The 13735-nt window shown below is 43.5% G+C and overlaps 1 protein-coding gene across 1 annotated transcript in view; it reads right to left on the bottom strand.

Annotated features, from left to right (window-relative positions):
- The window catches only part of ST7 (suppression of tumorigenicity 7), a 261962-nt gene that overhangs the window by 118381 nt on the left and 129846 nt on the right, over nt 1–13735 (bottom strand). The window contains 1 exon segment of the mRNA XM_030216373.1: nt 10592–10674. Within this exon segment, the coding sequence (XP_030072233.1) occupies nt 10592–10674 (83 nt within the window).

The following is a 13735-nucleotide window of genomic DNA, read 5'->3' on the forward strand; positions in this document are numbered from 1 at the left end:
GAATTCTATAATTGTAGATGTGTGTGCAACTACATTATAGAATACTAGTGCAAGTCTGCATTTACACACCAGTGGCGTATCCATTCAAGGTCAGTGTTTTGCATACGTAGCGAAGACTGGAAGTGATTTTAAAGAACTGGGGAGGGGGATAGAGGCGGCATGAGGCCCCTCTATGCCACTAAAACATGCTTAACTTTAGGTGCAGTACTTACACCAGTTCAACGGCAGGTGTAAATGCTTGTGCCTAACTCTAGGCAGTTAGGTACGTAAATGCTAATATTCTACGAACTGCGCACGTTAACTGCCTGACATGCCCCCAACCTGCCTAGGCCCACCTCGAAGTTGTGCATTCTGGAATTTGAGCGCATAACTTATAGAATAGCAACTAAGAGTAGTTATATGTGTAACTGCTAATTGGTGCCAATTAGGGCCAATTATAGCCTATTATTACTCGTTAACACCAATTATCAGCTCATTATTACATTAGACTATGTACTGTCAGCGCTATGGGATGCCCTAGTGGGCTTGACCCGGTTCTAACACTTCTATTGGAGTCAAGGACTGCCTGAATGGAATCTGCTTTTCTGTAGCAGACAGGGCTGGCCCTGAGGCTCTAGTTGACATTCTATTATATAATTGTGCTGGGAAGCCAAGAAATACGTTTGTTGCATTAGGTTCCTGTTTGGAAGGTGAAGGGAGCAGCACTATTAAGTGAATGAAAGTTGTTATAACCAGATACTATGTAAGCCACATTGAGCCTGCAAATAGGTAAAATGTGGGATACAAATGTAACAAACAAACAAACAATTAAATAAATAAATTAATGATATTTTGTTTATTCAAACCTTGTGAAGGCCTGGTTATCTACTAGGCAGCTCTCTAGGTCAGTGGGTGGGCTGATACTGAGAGGTTAAAGTAGCGGGCTGGGTAGCTTTCCGTTATGGAACAGCAACTCCATTCAGGTAGTCCTTGGCTCCAGTGGAAGTGTTAGGACACAGCTTCCTTCCTAGGCATTGAGCTGGTGAATGTGCTAGCATCTAAAGTTAAGTGTATAACAGTGCCAGGAACTTTGAACGGGGTGCGTCTCACACCGCCGTCCCCCCCCCCCCCCCCCGAGTACCTTAAAATCACCTCCAGTCTTCATCCAGGCAGTGGCACTCATAGACTGCCTGTGGCCTGCACCAAGGTTTTTTTTTTCTGAACTGTCCAGCTGCTGAGCCTGTCTCTCACATCCTGTTCTCAGATACCCCTCCCTTTGTTTGATGACTGCATTAAAGAAGATTTTGGTTCAAGAGTTCTGAGTCTTCTCCTAGTAATGCTCTATAAACTGGTTTAAACTGCATGCCAATCACCCCAGTGAGAAGGCAGAACAATTTCTGCCGGAAGCAGATGGCACATCTGTCAGGTAAGGACTTATTTTAAGCTTTTTTTTCTGCTTTTATTGGGTATAGCAACTGGTTACATCCTAACCTCCAAGATCCCTGGGGTCCTGACCCAGCTGGTGGGTCACAGTGCACAACTGACCTTATTCTATAACTTGCATGCACAAGTTTGTGCTTTAGTTGCCAATTTGGGTGCACAACTTTCTAGAATTAGGGGGCATCTGGATGCACAAAACTACCTCCTGCTCCACTTGCCGGACTGCAAAGGAGTAATCTACAAATCCCTCCATGACACAAAGTTCTCCTACCTCGCAACCCGATCTTGGAACACCCTACCCTCAAACATCAGGAAGATAACCAACTACCTTATATTTGGCAAAACGCTAAAATCACACCATTTCAAAATTCTACTGACAAGAACAAGCGTCTGAAGTTGGAGCGCTCACCTCCCTGCTTGCCAGGCCCAGGTTCCCACTCCTCTGGAACTCACATCGATACTTGACTGTGCTCCATCTCTGTCTGACTCTTTAACAGCATTCCTTCACTTCGCCCTAACAAAGATACCACTACATGGTAAATCTGTTGCTACAGTTAGGTTCCTTGACACCCACGAAACGCGATGTTCGTAGCTTTCTATCTACTGTTACTTAATATTCGCACCATTAGTATAGGCCCCACGATAACCCCGTTATTATAAAGCGTTGCTGTTCTATTTATATGCTTCCACAACAGGTCCCCCACCAGACTGTAAACCTACGGCTCACAACTATAACACAATGTAAGCTACACCTCACGTACTCTGTACCTCACGCCTCATGTACCCTGTTCCTCTGTAAGCCACATAGAACCAAATGTGGCTTTGTTGGGAGAGCAGGAGGGGGCTCGGGGTTATGCAGGTGCCAGCCCGATATTCAGTGTCGACACTTGCATCGGTCAGCGGCTTAATTTATGACAGCTTATGAGTTGTCCTAAATTAGGCCATTGAGTGATGCAGGTGACAGCACCTTCACCTGCATAACTCTGGGATTCACCTTTGTGTTGCCGCTTGTACTGCCCCTGACCTGCCCACTTTTCTGTTGAACGGTCAGAGATGATACTCAGTAGCAATGCCCAGTTTAGTGTCACTGAATATCGGTGGTTGGGCGCCTCATAGCAATTTAAAGGGGCCGGAGCCTCTCCAGCTTGCTTAAATGGCTGAAAATCGAGCCTATTATATTATAGATTGCTACTTTCTTCAGTTTTGTAGTTCTGCTGCTATTGGCCCCTTTGGTCACATGTTCCCTGCTCCTACTGACATGGGCCTTCCTGTTGGCTCAGACTCAGGCCTGTTTGCCTGCTAGATAACTCTTTGTTTTTTTTCCCTCACCCCCCTTCTACAGACTACAGTAGGTGTCTGTTAATTTTCTACCTGTGCAATAAAGAGCTGTTGGAATTTAGACAAGGTGTCTTCACTGGACATTGGTACCTGGATTAACTGAATGATTAGCAGTGCATACATGCTGTGAGATCACTGACATGCCTTTTTTGTAAAAGGTGCAATTTTTAAGGCTGTTTTCAGATTTTTGTTAAGTATGGCAGAAGTGAGCCCTGATTGGAAGGGGGGGGGGGGGCGGGGGTTGGGATAGTTGGCAGTTAGCCTCCATTGTGGCAAAGGTCCTCGTTTAAAGCTCACCATAGCTTTTATGACAGCATTATAGCTGTAGTTTATGTTGGAGACACTGTTGAAGATAAGATCTGCTGGGTTTTTTTTTTTTAATTTCTACAGCTTCAATTGATTTTGGTTCTCCTGAGGGCAGCTGTGTGCATCCATCCAGTTGTTGTAATTCTTACCATAAGTTCTCAGGTTTTCTTTGGGATGCTAATAGACCCAGAGTAATTGAAAGGGCTGCCAATGTACTGAGCACCAGTTTTTTAGTTTGTGTTTTTTGTTAACTCCTAAGTTGCTAGTGTTATTAGTCTTTTGAGGGTTTGGAGAACATCAACAATTAGCGAAAATGTAGTTAGACATTTTTATCAATTGTTTTGGTTTTTTAACCAGTTGCACTGATGCTGCTTTTTAAAGACGTGCATTATGTATTACAGAAAAGGACTGGCCGCAGCTGATGAACTCAACCATAGCAGTAGGCCAAAAAGCCTGTATAACAGGGAGCTAGGCCTAAACCAGCCTAAAGAACCTTACCATCAGCTGGAGGTAGAGAAATACTAGAAAGTTCCAGCAGAACATCTGCCTATAACTGAAGATGTTACTGGAAATCTCAGCTCTGTACCTCCATCTGCTGGTGGAAAAGGGACACAACCCATTTGTACAGATTCATGTGGCTGAGACGCTAAGGAAGTTTTGGTTTTTGGTCGCTGCATGTATGGATGTTTTGTATGACCTTCTCTAAGAAATGTCACCTGACAACATTACAAAACTTCATCCTTGAAAAGTACAAGGTCCTAAGTCTGGTGCTGCTATATCAGATTGCTAAGTCTACAGGCTAAATCCTACTGGATGAAAGTGGTTTTTGATTTCTATACTAGAGTGAGCAGAAATATCCTGGTGAATCCAGTGATATTAAATTGAGCAAATACTGTAGGTCAGCAAATTGTTGTGACAGACCTTTGAGTCAGTCATTATGCAAAATTACCAGTAGTTAGATCTTAAACACTACAATAGTACTGAGCTAAAACTAGGGCATAGTGCCAATTCCCACACCTAACTTTAGGAGCCAGACTTAATGCTTGCTGAAACCAGGTATAAATGATGGCACCCTCCAACTTAGACGCACAGAGGCTGTGGTCTATAAATAAGCGCCCAATTTTTTTGAAACATCCCTAACACGCCCATGGCCATGCCCTCTTTTGAGTTAGACGCTATTAAGAGTTAGGTGCCATGCCTTATAGAATAGCACGCAACCAGATGCGTGCAAATTTTAATGAGTGCCAATTAACATCAGTAATTGGTTGTTAGCACACAAATATTGATAGTTAAAGGCTCATTACTCAATTAAGTTGAGTGCAAATTTGGGTGCCATATATAGAATCTGGGGACTAATGTAAGAAAAGTGCAAAACTGAACAAAAGAAGAACTGAACAACTTCATCCTATACAAGGGTACTCAGAGCTGAGCATCAGAAATAGAAAGTAATTCTTTAATTGTGTGCCTATATTTAAGTGCCTAGAGTGTGCCTATATGACGTCCATTCAATAAAGGAAAATGGAAGCCTGGGAAAGGGGATGGGATTTCATATTTTACCTTTCTGTGGGCAGGGCCGCTGAGAGGGGGGGGCAAGATTCCCCTAGGCCCAGCCTCCAAGTGGGGCCTGGTGCTGGCAGCCCTGGTGAGATCCAGCTTCTTTCCTTCCGTTCCAACTCCTCCCCCTCCCCCCCCGTGGTCCTCTACTTGCCTGGAATTATTGAATAGCAGGCAGCAGCAATCAAGAGACACTGCTCTCTCGGCCACAAGTCCTTCTTCCTGTAGCATTCTGCCTCCTGTGAAGTAACTTCCTGTTTCTACATAAGCAGGACGTGGCAAGAAGGGCCCGCGGCTGCTGGAGCAGTGTCTCTCGATTGTTGCTGCCTGCCATTCAATGAGTCCAGGCAAGTAGAAGAACCGGGGGGGGGGGGGGGGGGAAGGGCTGCAGCCGCAGCAGTGGAGTGGAACCCTTAACAATATTTGCCACAGGCCCGGCTTTGTCTCTCGGCGGCCCTGTCTCTCGGAACAATCAAAGTGGTACTAGTGTAACATATTAGATACACACCTGGGGTCAATATTCAAAGCAATTTAAATAGCCAGAAGTGGCTCCTGGCCGTTTAAATTGTTTGACCACGGCTAACTGGGCATATTCAGCAGCATTTATTCAGAAAGTGCCATTGAAAATGCCAGGTTAGCGCCTAAGCTGAATCCTGCTACTTTGTGGGCATCCTGGGGCGAAGTCAGCGCTTAGCCGGTTAAGTGTCAATATTCAGCCCTTAACTGGCTAAGAGGACTGCATAAAACACAGTCTTATCTGTATGCAGTTCATTGTAGCCGCTGGTTAAGTGCTGCTCTGTATGCCCCGACATTCAATGCTGGAGCCCGAGCATGGCCCACCACTGAATATCTGGGACTAAAGCTAGTTGCGGTCATCAAAACACTGACCACTGCCAGCTGAATATCAACTCCCCTATTATTTAGGCACACGCATTTATGCCACCCAGTATTAGCCGTCTGGCTATGCCGCTAAAACCAATAATGGAAAATGTCATGAATGCTGAGCTAGGAGTGCCATGGAAGCTTCAGTTTTCCCCATGCTCTTCTTAGACATGAGGAGTGTAATAAAAATAATTAAAGTCCATAGCAAAAGTATTCACAACCTTAAATACAAAACAATGCCAATGAACAACAGAAATGAATACAACTCAACTCTTTGATCACTGGAAGGAAGGCTACACAGGGTGAAAAGACCAAGAAAGACAGATAGAGACAGGAAGACAAGTTCTCCTGTGTCTCACAAAGCAGCTTCTGCTCAACTGTAACCAACAGGATTTAACTTAAAATAAAATTGATATATGATTAACAAGACATGCAATATATTTGTAAGGGATTTTTTTTACAATGAAGTGCAAGCTCGGAGTTTCCTGGGGAAACAAGGTACAAATGAGAGCGTAAAAGATCACACTTTGCTTTTTAAACTCTCTGCTCTTCACGGCTGCAACTGGCAGCTGTTGAAAATAGAAATGGGAATAGATTCTCAGCCACCAGCACACAAAAGTACTGATTTCTCCTGAGGTGAGCAGAGCTTGGGGGACTAGCTCATTTCCTTCCAAAGAATGCCCAGGGTGCAGTTATTAAATAATCATGTCTCTGTTGGTGTAAATAGTGGAGATAAGTAGTTCCATTAACAGTTGCTCTGTAGCACACCTGATCCTTTCAGCCATTTTCAGTTCTGCAGAACGGCAAAGCTTAGGGAACTGTGCAAATCTAATACTAATCTGAAATGGATAGAAATTCTTGTGCTGGTGCAAAACTCCATTACATAAACTGACCGCTCAACAAATGAGCGTCATAACTTCTTCACTGTGAATGAATCGGTTGTTTTAGCAAAATACCAGCGCCTTACACAAAGAAAAACACAGAGGTCAACAATGAGTGGCATGGTCAGTGGTACAGATAGCTGGTTACCTTTATCTGGTTGCCCTATAAGTTCAGTGGCAACAATTTGGTGGAAGGGCCAATGAAAATATTTGACCAAAAATAATCATATAAAGATATCTAGTTAAATTCAGGTCAAACAACCTGAGTTAGATGGTTAAATTTAGCCATATAGCACGGATAGTCAACCCATACCCTCAGAACACCCAAATTGATGTTTATTTTATTTGGTCAGATGGAGGAAAAATATTTAAATCTACAACATGTCCAGGTAATTCTCAAAGTTACCTAGAAAAATCTTGTGAATTGCGGCCTTACTGTTGTTAAGTACATGGCTATAATTCTGAAAGCTTAATTCTCCAGTCAATTAGATAATTCCTACAATAAAACCTTATACAGAGGTCCTTTTACAAAGCTGCAGTAAATAGGGGCCTTACTGTGCCCTTATGCAGGTCTTACCCACACGTTAAGGCCATTTTTACTGCAGCAGGAAAATGGCCCATTTTCCATTTTCTGAATTAATGGCCACAGGCTAATGTTGCCATTAGCGTGTGGCCATTATCAAAACTTTGCACGTGAACCCTGTACTGTCACCTATTTTGTAGGCCGTAAAGGCTCACACGCTAATCCCATGTTAATTAGTGCACGACAATGTAGATGCGCTAACTGATTAGCGCAGAAGCACCCACTTGCCATCCCCAGATATGCCTCCTCCCAGAAGAATTTTAAAAAATATTTTTTAGTGTGTGGTTTGCTAAGATAACGGCATAAGTAGGACCGCACACAACACAGTCCTATCTTTATATAGTTCACCATAGTTTAGAAGTGCTGAATATCACACTTAATCAGTATGTTTTTGCCGACTCCATACACCTGGAAATTCAAGGTCTGGCACTGGATTTTCATGGATAACGCCAGCAGGAGTCAGCAAAACGTTGAATATCGGGCCCGCAAGTTGTATTTTATTTATGATTCATTTGTGAGATATAATTTCCAAGAAAGGGTAGAGGTCGACCACCAAGATGGAGGAACAGGATCCACTACAAACGCACCAAGTCAAACAAAAGAGTAGCGTGATCAACAGGACTTTTCCACTGATACCAGGAAGGTGAAGAATATCATATATACTTTATTCCACAAATAAAATGATGTTAAAGATAATGATTCGACATGGCACCGTGTTTCGGCTAAAGTGCCTGCCTCAGGAGTTTATGTTTATTTAGATTTGCTAAACCACTCTAACTGTTAGCGGTTAGCATATCTGGTTTTTAAAAAAGGATTGGATAAGTTCCTGGAGGAAAAGTCCATAGTCTGTTATTGAGATGGACAAAAGGGAAGCCACTGCTTGTCCCGGGATTGGTAGCATGGAATGTTGCTACTATTTGGGTTTCTGCCAGGTACTTGTGACCTGGATTGGCCACTGTTGGAAGCAGGATACTGGGTTAGATAGACCATTGGTCTGACCCAGTATGGCTATTCTTATGTTCTTTTATGTTAAATATTTTACCCCAAACACCTCTTTTTGCACTAACTTATCATTAACTGAAGTTCTGAATTTTATACTTGAAGCATAAACTTTTATAATAGTTTCTAACTTTTATAAAATTGTAACGTATAATTTCAGTTCACAGCTTTTGTTTTCATCTCATTCACGAACAGGCCTACCTCAAAGCTGCAGTCATATTTAATAATTGGCTTCCTTAATACATTTTTTCATGACTGAAGTCTTTACTCTTCCACATCTACCACTTGTGACTTTGCACCTCTATCACATTCAGTTAAATTTTTACCTATTGCATTACGATACCAAGTTTCCTCCAGGGTTAATGCCTCAATTAGATTAAAGCATGTGGTGTATTCTCATTACTGGCTTCAATAAATGATCTGCCACACAACAAACATATGACTTCACATCTTTATCTTGTTTATTTAATTTTTAGTCTAATTGTCCATTAGATGAATTAACTTTTAGACAAATTGTCTCTTTGGACAAATTGGACTTTAGACGAATTGTATCCTGAAACCAAATGTCATTAGACCAACTGTCCATTACACAAACTCTCATTAGATCAATTGTACCAAGCCTGAGCTGCAGAGATGTATATCACTCAGTATTTCTGTAAGTTACCTACATAAGTGCAAGCCCCGCCTATGTCCTGTCCAGGGCTTTTTTTGAGGGGGTACTTGGGGGTACAGAGTACCGGCACCTTTTTCATTGTCTGCTAAAATTGACCTATGGACCCCAAGTTTTAACGAAAGAGCTCAGGATCTACACACCAATTCTGCCTTGTCATAGATTCTGTGACTGGTAGCAGGGGGCCTGGCTATTGTGGGGTGGGTCCTTCAGTGATCACCCCACCCCTGAAGGGTGGCCTGGCATTTGAGTACCGGTACCTTTTTCGCTAGAAAACATGCACTGGTCCTGTCTATGCTCCATCTCCACATGTACCCCCTTGCAAATATCCACTCTGTAAATTAAGTGCAGAATAGTGTTTAGGTGGGATATTGACATTTATGCATATATGTCTGCACATATGTTCATATAGGTCAGTATTCTAAACATTTATATGTGTAATGCGTGTGTAAATGTGTCTGCCTGCTTTATAGAGTTGTCCTTCACATGTCCATCCACTAGGTGCTGCTGTTGTGCAATGACTGAGACCATAGGCAGTAGAGTGGGATGGGGTGGGCCACTGGGGCCACAGCTTGGAAAGTATTTTGGCCAACACAGAATCAGCAACTAGAGAGTTTAGGGGTGGGGGCAGAGGTTAGTTTGTTTGGTCCCTTCAGCCAAAAAGGTGTTCTGCTGCTCCTGAGATGTATTTTCCTCTCCAGGTGCTGTGAATGCTGCCTCCATAGCATCTTCAACCACTGCTGGCCTGAGGAGCAGACACGGGCTTAGGGAACTGAATACAGATTTTCCACAGAGTCAGTGGCAGCCCTACCATTAGGCCAACTGAGGTTGGGGCCTCAGGTGGCACTCTTCATGGAACGGCATCTAGCTACCACCGCCAGACGGCCGGCCTAACTACTTGAATCTCACCTTCATCCCGGGCCGGCATCGCACCTTTCCACCCCTCATACCAGCCACGGTCTGGCTTCTTCCCCTTCCTTTCTCAACCCCCTTCCCTGAGTCTACCTTCCTTTTTGTTTTCCAAAAGTCGGCGGTGGCAGTGATTCCCATATGCTGCCCTGCTGCTGGCACCAACTTCTTCTCTCTATGGTGCCGGCAGCAAGGCAGCGTATGGGAATCGCTGCAGACGATGACTTTTGGAAAATAAAAAAGGATGCAGACTCAGGAAGGGAGTTGAGGAAAGAAGGGAGAAGATGGGTGGGGGGAGAAAGTTGAGAGAGAGTGTGTGAAAGGAGAGATATTGGACCCAGGGGGGGCGCGGGCCAGGGCACCATCTCATTCCCCACCTCAGGCAGCAGATTGCCTTGGACCGCCCCTGCACAGCCCTGCCTCTCAGGCATGGAGCTGGCTCTAAGTTGTTCAGTTTTAAAGCAGTTTTCAAATATTTGTCCTACATGTTATGATCAGCAATGCCTAACTATAAGCAAATTACGTAGCTTACTGCAGCATTTCAAGTTTCTGGTGATAGTAAATCACAACCACTTGACATTCTCACAGTTGGGCTTTCTTTTTCATTTTATGCCTACCAAATACCCAACAGAGGGCTACTAATCTAGCCCAACTCACTGTTCTTAGTGGACTGGAGGAGTGGAAGGGAAATGGGACTTGATATACCACCTTTCTGAGGTTCTTTTGCAACTACATTCAAAGCAGTTTACATATATTCAGGTACTTATTTTGTACCAGGGGCAATGGAGGGTTAAGTGACTTGCCCAGAGTCACAAGGAGCTGCAGTGGGAATGGAACTCAGTTCCCCAGGATCAAAGTCCACTGCACTAACCACTAAGCCACTCCTCCAAAAGGTAGTATATCAAGTCCCATTTAACCCTTTCCCTTTCTTACAGAAATAACTAGAAAGAAGCCCATCTGAGCCGATAAAAACAAACATCAGTAAACCACTATATTCTGAACAACAAAAGCAAATTTTAAACTCAGCGTGTTAACATGCCTATTACTTACCAAAATAAGCCCTGAGATTAATGAGGAAGTGCCTGTCAGGGCAACATAGAACTTGGGAGTTAATGTGTTCAAAAACATACTCACTGCAAAACAAAAAGAGAGAAACGTATAAGTACAAACACTGGAACCGACTTGCTTAAGTTAAGTAAATTAATTTGAGACTACTGCTATTCTTCTAAGTTTTGAAAATTACCCCAAAAAATTATATATTGGGATTAATACACATTTTTAAAGGCACATTAGTGAAAACACAATATATAGGAAAGATAAAATAAATTAAAAAAAATGAATGAAGACCGGTGACGATAGGAGAGTGGCAGCTTGAACGAAAGAATGCTCCACAACTCCATTTGACTGAGGTCTTCAAAGTACAAAACTAAAGCAAATATACACATAAGCATTGCTGTACAATATATTTAGTTAATTCTTCAGCTTATGTTAACATCGGAGCCTATACTATAGTTAATTAGCACCAAATAACACCAATTATAGCCAATAATTGGTTGTTAAGGCCAATTACCATCTAATTATTCCATTAAGTTACATATGCATGTGGCCTTATTCTATAACTTGGGAATGCAACTTTGCACACTCAGCATGGGTAATGACCTACGCATGTCAAATGCCACTTGGCACATGTCCGATGCGCACGTCCGAAAATAAAAATTATTTTCTAGACACGCGTATCGGACGCGTGCCAAAAATGAAATTACCGCACGAGCGATGCGGTAGCCGTGCGGTAACTCCATCTTGGCGCACGTTGGGTGCATGTAGATGCTTATGGGGCTTAGTAAAAGGGCCCCAGAGTGTCCTTAGAACGCACAGAGTGCATTATTTGAGGGAACTCAATTTGCCATATCAAATACTTTGGTGCTTGACCATTTTAAATCCTGAATATAAAAATACAAATTTTGAAATAGCACCATGTTTCCACAGAGAGCCAGTACAATCTTCTTAGTAGATGGGTGACATTATCAAATTTACATGCTCCGAAGAGCATTTTAATCATAACGTGCTAGCTGGATAATGCAGGAAAGCCCACTCTACACCCTCTCCCAAAAATATTTTTGAAAAATCGCTAATGCACGGGTTAGTACATGCAAACAGGCAAAATATTGCAAAATGCTTTAACGTGTTTCTGTGATAGCCTGTTTGCATGTGCTAACAATGCATTACAGCTTAACACCCTTTAGTAAAAGGGCCACAGTTATCTTTTAAGCAAAATATCAATTATAGTAGCTGAATAGTGACTTGATAAATTATCAGCCTTATTTTCGAAAGTGATGGGCGCCCATATTTCGACCCAAATCGGGAGATGGGCGCCCATCTCGCAAAGGCGCCCAAATCGGTATAATCGAAAGCCGATTTTGGGCGTCTTCAACTGCAATCTGTCACGGAAACGGGCAAAGTTGATGGGGGTGTGACGGAGGCATAGTGAAGATGGGACTGGGGCGTGTTTCTCGGCTGAGGAGAGATGGGCGCCTTCGGCCGATAATAAAAAAAAAGAAAAGCATTTTTAGCACGAATTTAGGTCTTTTTTTTTTTTTACCCTTTTTTTTCATGAACAAGTCCCAAAAAAGTGCCCTAAATGACCAGATGACCACCGGAGGGAATCGGGGATGACCACCCCTGACTCCCCCAGTGGTCACTAACCCCCTCCCACCAAAAATAAAAGAACTTTAAGAACTTTTTTTTCCAGCCTGTATGCCAGCCTCAAATGCCATACCCAGCTCCATCACAGCAGTATGCAGGTCCCTGGAGCAGTTGTTAGTGGGTGCAGTGCACTTCAGGCAGGCGGACCCAGGCCCATCCCCCCCTAGCTGTCACACTTGTGCTGGTAAATGGGAGCCCTCCAAACCGCCCCCAAAACCCACTGTATCCACATGTAGGTGCCCCCCTTCAGCCATAAGGGCTATGGTAATGGTGTAGAGTTGTGGGCAGTGGGTTTGGGGGGGGGATTTGAGGGGCTCAGCACCCAAGGGATGGGAGCTATGGACTTGGGAGGTATTTAACTTTTTTTTTTAATTGTTACAAGTGCCCCCTAGGGTGCCCGGTTGGTGTCCTGGCATGTGAGGGGGACCAGTGCACTACGAATCCTGGCCCCTCCCATGACCAAATGCCTTGGATATGTTTGTTTTTGAGCTGGGCGCCTTCGGTTTCCATTGTCGCTGAAAAACAAAACCGCCCAGCTCAAATCCGCACAAATCCGATGCATTTGCCGGGCACAAACCGTATTATCGAAAAAAAAGATGGGCACCCATTTTTTTTTCGAAAATACGGTCTGTCCCGCCCCTTCATGTACCCGTTCTTGGACATAGACGCCCATGGAGATGGGCGTTCGCGTTCGATTATGCCCCTCCACATGTCTTATTGGCAACATTCAGTTGCTAATCATTTAAATTGAAAGTCTAGGTGGGCTGCACAAATAGCAGACCTTGAAATATCTCATTTGGATGTTTCAACTTATGGTGGCTGTTCAGCAGTATTACCTAAGGGGACCTTTTACAAAGGCGTGCCAAAAACTGGCCTGCAGTAGTGTGGGAGCGTGTATTGGACGTGCGCTGGACCATTTCTCCACCGTGTCTCGAAAAAAGAGGGGGGGGTTTGGGCCAGGAAATGGATGTGCAGCAAAATGAAAACCAGTGTGTGTCTACTTATGGCCTGAGCCCTTTATGCCACCCACTGACTTAGCAGTAAGGGCTCATATGTTACCCATGCGGTAACCATCTTGTGTGCGTCAACTGCAGATTACTGTGGGTTTTCGGCTCACACCAAACTCAGAATTACCGCCAGGCGCACGCGCTAGCTGGGCGGTCATGCCAACTTGACGCAAGCTGCATGCGCGTAGTTCCTTACGTGCCTTTGTAAAAGGGCCCCTAAATGAACTGCGTCACCAAATACACGTATGACCTGAAATCATCTAAATTAGAGATTTCAAATTATACATTCTACGTGCACTGGATATTGATCTCATGGTAATTTATTATTAAGACGCCTTTAAAAAAGAATATCTACAAGGAACCAGCATATAGAAATACTTTATTGGGCCTGAAAAATTGTTGACACCACTACAGAAATACTTGAATGATAAAACTAATGTGTAATGCTATAGTTATGCTATATACTAGTTATTTACCCTAATGC

Source organism: Microcaecilia unicolor, chromosome 10, assembly GCF_901765095.1.
Source record: "Microcaecilia unicolor chromosome 10, aMicUni1.1, whole genome shotgun sequence".
In the NCBI taxonomy this organism is placed as follows: Eukaryota; Metazoa; Chordata; class Amphibia; order Gymnophiona; family Siphonopidae; genus Microcaecilia; species Microcaecilia unicolor.